General features: G+C 43.1%; 1 protein-coding gene across 1 annotated transcript in view; it reads right to left on the minus strand.

Moving 5' to 3' along the window:
• Nucleotides 1-5836: 5836 nt before the first annotated feature.
• adamts17 (ADAM metallopeptidase with thrombospondin type 1 motif, 17) overlaps nt 5837-14413 on the minus strand; it is a 31363-nt gene continuing 22786 nt past the window's right edge. The window contains exons 18-24 of the mRNA XM_072465624.1: nt 12097-12254; nt 11851-12004; nt 11216-11351; nt 8621-8825; nt 8045-8197; nt 7396-7573; nt 5837-6105 (exon numbers count right to left, since the gene is read on the minus strand). Coding sequence (XP_072321725.1) covers nt 5951-6105; nt 7396-7573; nt 8045-8197; nt 8621-8825; nt 11216-11351; nt 11851-12004; nt 12097-12254 — 1139 coding nt within the window. The 3' untranslated portion in view covers nt 5837-5950. The remainder of the gene's footprint in view (nt 6106-7395; nt 7574-8044; nt 8198-8620; nt 8826-11215; nt 11352-11850; nt 12005-12096; nt 12255-14413) is intronic.

Here is a 14413-nt window from a genome sequence, read left to right on the forward strand (position 1 = left end):
GTCCATGTTTAGTCCTGACTCTGGCACCAGCAGGAGGCCGGTCCATGTTTAGTCCTGACTCTGGCACCAGCAGGAGGCCGGTCCATGTTTAGTCCTGACTCTGGCAGCAGCAGCAGGCCGGTCCCTGAGCACAGGACTAATGTGATCATACTTCCTGGTTCTAGTCAGGACCCGAGCAGCAGCGTTCTGGATGTACTGCAGCTGTTTTACAGCTCATTTGGAGAGGCCAGTGAGCAGGCCGTTACAGTAGTCTAATCTACTGGAGACAAACGCATGGATAAGTCTCTCTAAATCTGGTTTTGACACTATATTTTTGATTTTGGCAATGTTTTTTAGATGGTAAAAAGCTGCTGATGTTATTGATTTGAAGTCTGAGTCCATTATTACCCCCAGAGTTCTAACTTGATTTGTAGGTTTTAGAGCGAGACTCTGGAGGTGACGCTAACACTTTCTCTTTGTTTCTGTGGGACAAAGATGATGATTTCAGTCTTGTCTGAGTTCAGCTGGAGAAAGTTGTTTTGCATCCACACACTGATCTGTTGGATGCAGTGACGTACATTTGGGGGTGCTGCCGCGCCAATTTTTTTAATAATAGATAAATTATTGCGCTCAATTTCGTGCGCACTTTTGTGCTTTGCATGGCCTTGTGGAACTAATAGGCCAGCTTGTGGCGCTTGGGCCTAATAATAATACGGATAATAATAATGATACTGATAATAATAAAAAGGTTGATAACAATACAAATAATACAATACAAATAATAACAAATATAGCCGCAAGCGGCGATGACGCACCCAGTTTTCCTTTTATTACACCTACTGCTGAATCCAAGATGCTATTGCGTCTTCTTCCCTTTACTTTACAAATAAAGTGAAAAGTTTGCGGCTACGCCACACAAAGTCCGTGATTTTGAAAAGAAACATTTTGATGGCCCACTCTTGAGCCAAAATGGAATTTTCTGCCAAATTGCATACATTTTACAAGAACTAAATGTTGTGGTCCCCATTCAAAAGGCATTTTTTTTTAATTTCTCTGCAAAAGAAACTGTGACTCTTAGAATAAAAAAATTATAACTTTTGATGGCCCACTCCTGAAGATGAGTCTCACCAAATTTTAGGTCAATTGGGCTAACGCCCTAGGAGGAGTTTGTGAAAGTATAAAGTGTCAGCAGGTTCACATTTTAGAGATTTGGCGATTTTTCCATTGGAATAACATGGGAGGTTTCTATTTTCGCTACGCCGTAACAAATATGACATGGGTCTCATTGACTTTTTGATCAGGATGCCAAAATGGAATACTGTGCCAAATTTCTTAAAATTTCAAAAAACTAAATATTTTACTCTCCATATAAGTTTTTATTTCCCTCTATAGGGGATGCTGTCACGCCAAATTAATTTGTTTCACTTCAGGTAGGTTTAAGGCAAAGGGTTTAACAACTGATTCAAATTTGACACCATTCAGAATTTATCTGCGCAAGCGGCAGCAAATTCAAAATTTGGGAAATGTCTGAAATTCTAGCTACAGTTTGTCAAATGATGTGTTTGTTTGTTCCCGAATATTAAAATAGTTGTTTTCTCTTGCGTGTGTCGGGACGAGGAGCTCATCAAATCCCATGTATTCCTAAAATGAGCTGAAGAGGAAGAGTGGGACTTTCTGTACGTTTGTCTAAATAACAGCAAAACTAAAAGAATCACATGTTGTTTTGTACGGGTCCAGTAATACCACGTTTCAGCCTTTATGTGGGACATGCAGCGTCTTAAACACTTAAATTAACCTTTTTGTGCTCAGATCAAACTCTAATTGCCGTTGACTTGACTCCATCTGCTTGAAGTCCTTTCTCATAAACAGGACTCACATTTCATGTTTCACACACAGCTCCCAAAACTCTGTCTCCGTTTGCAGAACACTGGGCACATTCTGGGTCAGGCTGAAGCTGAAGGAGGAAACACACCGAGGCTTCTTAGTCCTTAAACGTTGTTCACGTGTTTTATGAGGGAAAATGTCTTCTGAAGGTGAACATGTAATTAAACGTGCGTCAAACCTCAGAGTGTGATCAAAGCGATAGTGAACTTCCTGTTTCCATCAAGCTGATAAAATGTCCTCCATTTGCAGAACACTGGGCACATTCTGGGCCAGGCTGAAGCTGAAGGAGGAAACACACCGAGGATTCTTTAGTCCTTAAATGTTGTTCACGTGTTTTATCAAGGAAAATATGTCTTCAGAAGGTTAACATGTAATTAAACGTGCCTCAAACCTCAGAATGTGATCAAAGTGATAGTCAACTTCCTGTTTCCATCAAACTGATCAAATGTGTGTGTCACTGACGGAAACAGCAGCCATTTTGTGTCATGCGACCGCCACCTTGTGATATGACTTTTCTTTGTGCAGGGGTCCTGTCCGAAAACAACAGCTCAGCAGGTAAAGACACTCACACTGAGGATAACCACTCTACCACAGTCACACACACCCACACAGCGCCACTCATGGGCCGAGAGAGGCATCACACAGACATCTATGTCACCACAACGCACATCATGGACACACAACACCAGGAATATTACCAACTCAAACCATCGATTCAAAGATCTTACGGCCTCCCCCTCCCCCACCAACATCAAGACTAATAAATATAAAATCACACTTTATGGTCCTGTCCACTTGCCGCAGACCAACACGCTTTATGGTCCTGTCCACCTGCCAAGAGTGTAAGGGGAGGAGATGGGGAGGTTAAGGATGCAGTTGATGGTGGTGGTGGGCTGTCATCATGGCTTCTAGGGTTTGTGAGTCTGTCTGTTCGTTTTGTTATCATTGTTTTATTTATTTCATGAGTTTTATTGTTTTTTCTTTTCTTTGTCATTGTTGTTTCTGCTGTTATAGAGGTTTTGTTTTTCTACCTCGGCCTTCTTCTCTGATGCACGCGCATACTCGCATACTCACAGACAGACAGACACAGACACACACAGACACACACCATTTATTTATAAGATAAGAGAAACCTTTATCACAGAAGAGAGAAGGTAAATTTGTTCTCACTCTAAGAGCAGCCTTTTCTCTTTCTGTCACATATTCAGTGCAGCTCTTTCACCACAATGTGTTCCTCTGACTTTTGAGTCACTGTAATCTGAATAAACTGCACGAGAATACAGTTACCCTAAGTACATATTTTAGGCTCCTTTATTTCTCAGAATGGAACAAAAACATGAAGCCAAAACAACAGTTGCTTTTTTATTTAGAGTTTGACATGACTTCCACAGCCGCGGCGTGAAGACAGGCGCTGGTTGAACTTGAATAATATTATTGTATATTTGACATCATCATAACACCAAAATGTAAAATGTAAAAAAAAAAGGGGGTGGGGAAAGGAGGTGAGGGGTATTTGTGTCGCTCCGTCTCAGAGTCGTGTTGCGTCTGAGGGGAGTGTGATCTTACAGTACACAAAACAGTAGTGGACGAGAGCATAGCACCGTAATACTTAAAGGTGCAATGTGGAACTTTTTCAGTGGGAGCGGCCTTACCACCTACCCGTCAGTGGGAGGGGCCCGTCACCTGCCCGTCTGCACTGACATGTTCAAGCTTTATTTTGAAGGGGGAACATCAAGATTCTTCCTTTGATTATTTAGGTCAAAATGTAATCGTACACTAAAAACTAAAAAATTATGATAAACTTGATCATTTTAGAAGCAAAATCGTAAAGAATTCAATTTAAAAAAAAAGTTCAGTTAAATGTAAACTCTAAAAAATCAAATGTAAAACGCTTTTACATTTGGCCGTTTTTGTAAAATTATTTCGTTTTACAAGAGTATAATTCCACTTTATCATTGTTTGATTTCACTAACTCGGTCACACACTAGAGGAATATGGTTCTATTAGACAATTAGAATGAGAGAAATGCATTTATTTATTCTACTGTTCAACTGGTCAATAATTGTGAATAATAATTAAAAGATTATATTTAACCTCAAATGTTGACATCCCGATCCCTGGCATCAAACTGAACTTCCATTTACTCAAGTACACGGGTTTACGTCGCTATGAAATGCAGAACGTTCCAGGCAAAGCGGCGACATCACCATGGAGATGAGCAGACACCAGAAAAGCTACACAGTGCACCTTTAGAGACATCAAAATGAAAAAATAAAGTAGAGTTTAACTGGGGTTGTTTCAGCACCTCGGGGGGAACAAATACACGTAGTGGCAGTAGAGAATACCAAACAGACAAGTGTGCAAATAATATACAATAATAACAAGAGGAATACAAAAGTTATTAAATAATATACAAAACTAAAAATATGACGCTGAATTGAGTCATATTATAGCACCATAAACGCGCACGCTCAAGAGAAAGGTCCTCAGGCGAAACGATGTTCATCTTAAAAGGAACTATATCGTGAAGTATTATGTTTACTGTGTTACGGCTGAAACAAGTTAATCAATTAATGACATCATCTTCAACCAGTCATCGAATAACTGTTTTATATCGTCTCTACACGGACTCAAAACACGCCATGTGCTGCGAGAGGACGTTTAACAACCAAGACAAAGCAGGAATGAATTCAGAAATACAGAGAAAATGTTAATATTTTGTACTTTTGATCAACAACCTCTCTATGTCTGTAAATAAATTCCATAAAACTGCGTTATTTTAGCTTCATCCGCTTCAAATTTAGTCAAAATCTTATAATAATAGGCAATTTGCAGTTTGAAATAACCAAAATAATAATTGCAAGGCTAATCAATTAACTAAATATCTGTTTGCACGTACACTTAGGACTGGTGAGGTTGCAATGAAGTGCACTTTAAAAACACGGAGGAGCACGTCTGGATTAAAATCATCTGTATTTAAGAGGTGCAGGGCGAGCGTTTTGAGCTCACACTGGGGAAACACGAGTCCAGACGTGTTTTTTGATGGTAAAACAACATTATTCCGAGGTTAAGAGCTAAAATAAGAGAGTTTTTCACGATACAGGACCTGGACGCCCGCTCGGCCTGAAGAAACCCGCCCCGACCGCTCCGAGCAGAGAAGTGACACTTAAAGCGATGCCGCGTGTGGACCCTACATAGCGAGGGGCCCCGGGTCGCACAGTGTCACGTGTAAAGTGCTGAAAGTGGAGCGTCTCAGGAGCGGGCGGCGTGCGCGGTTCAAAAAGACACAAGTAACAGCATGAATATGATACAGTAATGTTATAATGAGTGTGTGTGTGTGTGTGTGTGTGTGTGTGTGTGTGTGTGTGTGAGTCTGTGTGTGTGTGTGTGTGTGATACCCTTCAGTTCAGGTTTGACCATAAAAAGTGTAAGTTCTAACGTTTCTAACTCATTTTCGATTCTAAGAACAACTGATTTTGACCACAATTAACATAAAAAGCATATTTTTGTTCAACTGAAACTTGTCATTTCCAACACAAAGTAATGGTTTTGTCTGAAGCTCAAGATCGTTCTAAAACTGTTAGGAAAGGTTAGTTTCAATGCTAGTTTAAGTATGGGTGAGTTTACTTCTGACAAGCCGAGTTCTGACCAGTGGATCCTGCTGTTGTGCCCTTAGGCCTCTCACTCGGCCTCTCTCACAGTCAGCCTCAGGGCAGCCGTGGCTACAGAAGTGTGTGAAGTGAATGAATGCACTGAAGCGCTTTGAGGAGCTTGTGAAGCGCAGTATACATACAAGCCATTATTATGATCATTATTATTACGTTACTATGGATACGGATGGCTTCGGTGGACGTCCAACTTCAAATGGCGTGGAGATGTTTGAACACAGTCGATTATACTTTCACCTGAAGGCTGTGGATGAGTGAACAGACGTGCTCCAAGTGAACAGTGCGAACAGGAGCTCCTCACGTTCGGGACATATTCAAGTCTTCATTTCAACTCGGAACAATTCAAATATAAAACACGTGTAACCGTCTACGGTCTCTTCTGAGAGAATTAAAATAGTGCTAAGCCGGAGCTGCTTTGGTCAGTCGGTGGAGAGCAGGGATTTGTTGGCGTAAAAGTCCCGGCAGGTCTGGCAGCAGCGCTGGTACCACCTCATGTCCTGACACAGGTTCTTCTCCTGGATCACGCGGCAGTACACGGCCCACTGGTCGCCGGAGCACTTGTACGTGAGCGCGGCTGTGGAGGAGAACATGAGGACGGTCAGGACTCTCGGGTGTGAAGCGCTCGTATCGTTTAAAGGGAACACGGTCTTATCACAATGTAGTGTCTGTTCATCCCTAACTATCTGTAAAAAGACACAACCCGACGGCGATACTCACGACACTGCTGCAGAACAAAGCGAAAGGTCTGAATGTGAGAAGCAGAAGCAGAAGAAGCACCTTCTGATAACGAGACGGAGGATCATTAACCCTCACACGGATCCAAGTGGAATCGTCCCACTGCAGCCGAAACCTTTTTTGCTCTGCTGGATGGAAAAGTGTCTCTGTGTGGTCTAAATCTGTGACTGAACCATGTTTGTTAAACAGATGTTTGAAATGTGTCATGTTTATGCCATATCTGCCATAATGTACACTTCCTCATCACCTGCTAATGATGTGTGCATTAACTGACAATGTTCTGCTTGTTTGTTCTGGTTACGCAAGTCAGAAGTCAGAAACAATAAGATTGAGAGTTAAAGCCAGTCTTAAGATCACTCCCACTTTAAGCGTCACCCCCGAGTCAGATAAAACACACCGGCCTCTCCCTCTGTCTCTCTCCCTCTGTCCCTCTCTCTCTGTCTCTCGCTCTCTCTCGCTCTCTCTCGCTCTGCTGGACCTTCCGCTCCTTTGTCTCCCACGTCTGCATCCAGGCCAAAGCTGCCACTTTCGTCAGTAAAGAATGCACGAGTCCTGCTGCTGAAAACACCTCAAGGCCCGGCTGATGAACTGCTCTGTGTTTTAGGGCTGCTGCTTCGTTGGACTCTTCAACATCTTTGAGCTCTGAGCTGCGTCTCCAGGACCTTGATCTGAGACTTCCATCAGACATGTCAGACTGTCAGAATGTCAGAAACCTGCAGCGTACTTCAGGTTTCCCTTTGACTTATCAGAGAAATAAAATGTTACTTTGTGTAACCAAATCTATATGAATTGCTTTGATATTCTGGTTTATTAAGTCACACAATCTCTGTAGTTAGTCACGGAGTCGAGAGCTTCAGAGTCGGTTAGTGATGTTTTGCTGGACGAGATTCAGCTGCTGCACCTTCTAAGGCTAAAATACTACTGTACTATACGTTTACACTGGTCTATTTCAGAGACAAACTTCATCTACTTTCAGTTTGTGGTTTTAGATGATGCACCACCTTCTCTTTCACCAAATAATCCTTTAATAACACGGTTTAAATCAGTGAAACGTACCGTCCTGTAGCTAAGTCTGAGGCAGGTCCATGTTCTCTAACTCTAAGTCGGCGGTCAGAGGGCAGTTACTGACCGAGCCTGGGCGATGTGATGGTGTTGACGTTGACCTTCTGGTTGCAGGTGTCCAGGTGACAGGGTCTGTAGGCCGGGGGTCTCAGCATCGCCGGACACTCGTCACCATGGCGACCAGTCACGCGGTGCATACACTGGACCACTCTGGACTGAAGACCTTTCCCACAGGAGGACGAGCACTAAACCAGGAAACCAAGAGCGCTCAATATGACGTGGAATAAACCAGAAGGAAACTGGCTCAGATGTATATAATATGACACACCATAGGCACTCGGATACTTTTAAATGATCAGAGCCCGGTTTAAAGAGAGATTTTTAGGTTTTACTAGACAAATGCTCACAAATGTTAACTCTAAAATCACTTTCCATTTAATCTACAGAAACTTTCAATAAATAATCACTTTTTGAAGCTAGAATAAAATATTTTATCATTATTTTGTGATATAAAAGCAAACTAACTGACATTTCTACCGTGAAAATTGGTGCTTATTATTTATTATAAAGACATAATGTCCTTAGCATTTGGCTCAGGTGTCAGTTCATCTTTGAAAGTGTTTAATGGTCTACTTCATTATGATGCCAGTTTTTTTTAAATGGTCAAAAACACTGTCCAGAATAAGCAGAAGCGTGTTTCGGCTCTGTACTTGCACCTTGGACCAGTCTCCGGTCTTCCACTCGTAGCACTTGGAGTGGTCCTGGCAGCGCTCCTGGTGGAGGGGTCGGGTCAGGGGGTCACAGAGGCCCTGGGGGTTTGTACAGAGCACCGTCCTGCTGCGGACGCCCTCGCCACAGTCCGATGAACACTGCACACAAACCCCACCATCACAACACTTAGATTTAACACGAAACATTTGTCATGACGTCTAAATACTCAATATTCCCTTAGATTGAAAATATAATATAAATTACTTCTTCTAGATAGATCACAGCATGAGAACTACAACTCATCTGAAGGAGCGGCACAAGAAACACAAATACTCAAAATGATTTACAATCGTCAAGATATTATGTTTCTAACTTTTACTAAAGCTTTTATCACTGACTCCAGAGCGAGTGACCAAAGGTTTTACTCCAGTAAGAGAAATATGTATTTATGTCTGAAAATTCCCCTGAGAAGTACAGAAGTACTGCACAGCTCTGACTAGAGGTGAATGAGGTACATACAGACTTTATAGTGACTGAAGCAGCATCTGAAGCGCTGCTCGGCCTCACCTTGGACCACTCACCTTGGACCACTCGGAGGCCTCCCACACGTTGAGGCAGAGGCGTCCCTCACAGGCCTGGAGCCCCGGGGGTTTGCCGCTCTGGCAGTACAGATCTCTGGTGTGGATGAGAGAGCCGTTCTGCAGCTGGTACACACAGCTCACCTCCCTGTGCTGGACCCCCTGCCCACAGGTGACTGAGCAGGACCCCCACTCGCCCGTCACCCACCTGGAACACACGCCCACAACACAATTCCATAGGACTGGAGTGTTTGTATTGTCATCTACAGTATTTCCACACAAAATGTGTGTATTTCCTAATAGTAAATTGATAATTTGATTTAAAAAAGCAATTTGACAATTTGATTAATTTACATATTTAATTAAAACAGAGTGAATCTGTGGCGTGCAAAATGACTTGTGACGCCTGCAGCACAACGGAGGAGAACGTCTGTTCTAAACGCACACGTGTATCTGTGGAGCAGAGTGTTGTTGTGTGAAAGAGCACGAACGGGATGATTAAACAGAAAGCCCCCCGAGGGCCGAAGAAACAGTGGCTAAAGTCGCCCCACCCATCCCCCCTCGCCTTTCACCTGGTAACATAGAGGATGCACTGGGTCTAAGCGTTGCCAGGACTTAGTCATATATAGTTATAGTCATAATAAAAATCAAACTAACCCGGGCCCAGTGTAAAAACAGCCCCCCCAGTGCCATTTCTGTGGTCACATCACACAGATGGGAAAACAAAATGCGAGTCATGCTGCCCAACCGGCCGAACGATGATGGCGCAAGTCAAAGCTCCAGGTTCAAAAAGAGTTTTACAAAGAGAAGTTGAACATGATCAACCTCATTTTATGTAGAACTAGAGAAGGATATTTTTCTGAAATAATTGGAAGCTGCAGTAACAACTCGCGTGTCCTGTTGCCACAGTAACAGATGAACAAACCCTCCAGCTCAGCTGCCGTTAGAACTCATTTCCACATCCAAGTGTAATGAGTTTGCATTATTCTTTAATGACAAAGTTCAGGGCATTAAAAATGCTATAATTTTTTTTTTTTTTAATTTATTGTAGTTTGGTCAAAAACAAAAAAAAAGGTGCTCAACATTCAAGCACAAAACTAAATTCGAGATACATTAATGTTTTTTGACCAGGTGTAGGCAGAAGCCAAAGCTTATTGTGCCGACCCTTCTCTCAAACGCTCAACATTGGTGGACATTTTATAGTTCATAAGCCACAGTTCATCAACAAAAACAACACTACATAATACTGGACAGTCTGCTCACAAGTATCCTCCACAAGCATTCAAGGTATTATAACAAAGCTGCATTTTCATTCTGCTAAATATTTTTCTATGATTGTTTCCTTAAAGATCCTTTTAAACAGAAATAAAGAAATGGCATTTTTTAATTCATCGCAACAATTGTTCCATAATTTAACTCCTTTACTTGACAAACAATGTTCCCTCAGCGTGGTTCTCACATAAGGTCTGTCAAATATACACGTTCCCCTTAAATTATATTTACTTTCCCTCTGGGTAAACTTTATCCTTAATGATGTAGGGACTTGATTACATTTAACTAAATACATAAATTTAGCAGTATACAGGTCTACCAAATCATAAAATTTTAAAAGCTTAGATTGAATGAACAAAGGGTGACTCGGCGAGTTATAAGATGCATGATTGATCAGTCTAATGGCCTTTTTTTGTAGAATGAAAATTGGTTTGGTTCTAGTTTTGTAAATCCCACAATGCAAAAAATTACCATAAAACCACCAATACACTTAGAGGTAACTCACTTTGCACCAGTAACTGACAAAACTGTCCATGAGATCATCACCAGTCTGAGTTCATCCACATGCTGCCGCCATATGTTACCCTCCGGATTGCTAAAGTCTGTGCTGAACAGTTTGTTAGCACCACTCACTCACATAATTAACACGTCGCTTCAATCTGGAACATTCACAATGTCTTTGAAAACTGCGATCATAAAGCCTCTCCTAAAGAAGAGCAGTCTTGATGCTGCAGTACTGAGTCATTACCGTCATTATGGTAAAGTCCTTTTGCCCCAAAAGGACTTTACCATTTAGAGGGAAAGTCCTTGAAAAGGTTGTTTATAACAGTCACAGATTTCATCTTAATAAACAACTCATTTGATGTTTTTCAGTCAGATTTTAGACCTCATCACAGCACTGAGACTGCTCTTGTCAAGGTGACAAATAACATCCTCCTGAACAGTGACACGGGAAAAGCCTCAGTCTTAATTCTGTTAGATCTGATGCTGCTTTTGACACTGTCGATCATGGGACCCTCTTACTGAGACTAGAGGGCTGGGTGGGCATCACTGGCCCCGCCCTAAACTGGTTAAGGTGCAATCTGGAAGACAGGAAGTACTTTGTGACTCAGACCACATGCCCCTGACCTGTGGGGTGCCCCAAGGGTCAGTCCTGGGTCCCCTTCTATTCAACCTCTACATGCTGCCGTTAGGTCAGTTGATATGTAGTGAAAATGTGTCCTATCACAATGATGCAGACGAGTCAGATCTATGTTTCACTGTCGGCAGGTGAATATGGACCAGTGGATTGACTGTCACCGTACTGTACTGACAGGGGTGACTCACCTGTACTGACAGGGGTGAGAGTTGCAGAGCCGGACCTGTGGGTGTGGCCTATTCTCAGGTTGGCAGAAGCCGTCACTGACCACCTCCATGCTCTTGTTGGCGATTCTCATACAGGACACAACTGTCCTACGCTCCCCTAAAACACAGAGCAGTTCATCAGTCAAGGACAAGCAGGTGTAATATGGTAATATTATGGTGTCATAGACATTGTACCAGCCCTGGACTAACAAAGTGACCTGCAGTTTGAGGGGTACACTCACTGTAACAAATGCCTTTTCTGTTTAAGTTTGTCCAACTGTTTATCCCATGAGGTCGGGTTTTAAAATGTCACATAGCCACTTTTCAAAAATGAGAACACATAAATGACAGTTCACGGCTTGTTACAGTGAAACGTCACCATGAAGAGGCGGGGCTTATCAGAGCTCCTGTTCCGAAGGGGAAGTCAACAAACCTGTTTCCAGCCGTTTTAGAGAGAGAATATTGCGTTTTTCAATGAACAAAATGTAAAATGATGATCTACTTGTTACTAGCTCAATTCTAAGCACGATAGGTGTCCTTTTAGCAACGTTTAATAAAGAATCTGGTGTAACATTTTGGACTCTTTGGTGCATGAGTTCCATCTCTGTGGGTCTCACCTCCTCCACACTGCACCGTACAGTTCTGCCATCGGCTGTGGGTCCAGATGTACAGATGCTCCGGCTCCTTCGGCTCCACACTCGGCTCCGATGCGTTCAAGGTCACAGTGTACTCGTAGTGAATCTCATAGATCTGGTCATGGAAGAGCAGCACCTGAACACAGCACAAAGGACATGTCTTCACTGCTTTAGACTTCTTTAGACTTCTTTAGACTTCTTCAGACCTTGAGACTCTGGGAAACTCACCATGAGGTGCAGGGGCAGCGTGGTGGGGCCCTTGGCGGACATCTTCTCCCACAGTCCCCTCCTCACGTAGCGCACAGTGGTCCCGGCCACCTCGAACTCTCCCGGGAGCTCAATCTTCCAGTCACTGTTGATGGACCTCTTACCCGAGTCTTTGAGCGCTGTTACGACAAATCATTATTGTACTACAATGTCCATGAACTGATTTACTGAAAATATTTTTTTAAGTATTTTAAATATATTTTTTAGATGAGAGAATCTGCATCCACTTCTGATTTAACTGTTAATTATACAACATAATACACTTTTAAGTTAAGTTAAACTGAAGAAGGCAATGTAAAAGCCGAATTTGCATGGTAAATAGCACATTTAGAATATTAAAAGGCATTCCACATTCATTACATACTACACTAGCAATTAAACAAACAATTTGCAATCATTTAGCATGAGGATATTTATTTATCTTAAAGGTAAGGTACGTAAATTGTTGATTCTGAATGTAGACATCAAACATTGATTTGAATCATTGCTGCTTTTTCTCTGCGAGCACACTAGAGTCTGCACACTCGAGTATGGTGAGCACAACACTAGAGTCTGCACACTCGAGTATGGTGAGCACAACACTAGAGTCTGCACACTCGAGTATGGTGAGCACAACACTAGAGTCTGCACACTCGAGTATGGTGAGCACAACACTAGAGTCTGCACACTCGAGTATGGTGAGCACAACACTAGAGTCTGCACACTCGAGTATGGTGAGCACAACACTAGAGTCTGCACACTCGAGTATGGTGAGCACAACACTAAAGTCTGCACACTCGAGTATGGTGAGCACAACACTAGAGTCTGCACACTCGAGTATGGTGAGCACAACACTAGAGTCTGCACACTCGAGTATGGTGAGCACAACACTAGAGTCTGCACACTCGAGTATGGTGAGCACAACACTAGAGTCTGCACACTCGAGTATGGTGAGCACAACACTAGAGTCTGCACACTCGAGTATGGTGAGCACAACACTAGAGTCTGCACACTCGAATATGGTGAGCACACTAGAGTATGCACGCTCGAGTATGGTGAGCATACTAGAGTATGCACGCTTGAGTATGACGAGCACAACACTAGAGTATGCACACTCAAGTATGGTGAGCACACTAGAGTATGCATACTCGAGTATGGTGAGCACACTAGAGTATGCATACTCGAGTATGGTGAGCACACTAGAGTATGGCGAGCACACTAGAGTATGCACACTCGAGTATGACGAGCACAACACTAGAGTATGCACACTCGAGTATGGTGAGCACACTAGAGTATGCACACTCGAGTATGGGGAGCACACTAGAGTCTGCACACTCGAGTATGACGAGCACACTAGAGTCTGCACGCTCGAGTATGACGAGCACACTAGAGTATGCACGCTTGAGTATGGTGAGCACACTAGAGTATGGTGAGCACACTGGAGTATGCACACTAGAATATAGCGAGCATACTAGAGTATGGCGAGCACACTAGAGTATGCACGCTTGAGTATGGTGAGCACACTAGAGTATGACGAGCACACTAGAGTATGCATACTCGAGTATGGTGAGCACAACACTAGAGTATGCACACTCAAGTATGGTAAGCACACTAGAGTATGCATACTCGAGTATGGTGAGCACACTAGAGTATGCATACTCGAGTATGGTGAGCACACTAGAGTATGGCGAGCACACTAGAGTATGCACACTCGAGTATGACGAGCACAACACTAGAGTATGCACACTCGAGTATGGTGAGCACACTAGAGTATGCACGCTTGAGTATGGTGAGCACACTAGAGTATGGTGAGCACACTGGAGTATGCACACTAGAATATAGCGAGCATACTAGAGTACGGCGAGCACACTAGAGTATGCACGCTTGAGTATGGTGAGCACACTAGAGTATGACGAGCACACTAGAGTATGCACACTCGAGTATGGTGAGCATACTAGAGTATGGTGAGCACACTGGAGTATGCACACTAGAATATAGCGAGCATACTAGAGTACGGCGAGCACACTAGAGTATGCACGCTTGAGTATGGTGAGCACACTAGAGTATGACGAGCACACTAGAGTATGCACACTCGAGTATGGTGAGCATACTAGAGTATGGTGAGCACACTGGAGTATGCACACTAGAATATAGCGAGCATACTAGAGTACGGCGAGCACACTAGAGTACAGCGAGCACACTAGAGTACGGCGAGCACACTAGAGTACGGCGAGCACACAAGAGTACGGCGATAACTCTTGAGTACGGCGAGCACACTAAAGTACGGCGAGCACACTAG

This window comes from Eucyclogobius newberryi, unplaced genomic scaffold (genome assembly GCF_026437365.1).
Source record: "Eucyclogobius newberryi isolate DKJ021-1_F unplaced genomic scaffold, fEucNew1.0.hap1 SCAF_5, whole genome shotgun sequence".
Taxonomy (NCBI): Eukaryota; Metazoa; Chordata; class Actinopteri; order Gobiiformes; family Gobiidae; genus Eucyclogobius; species Eucyclogobius newberryi.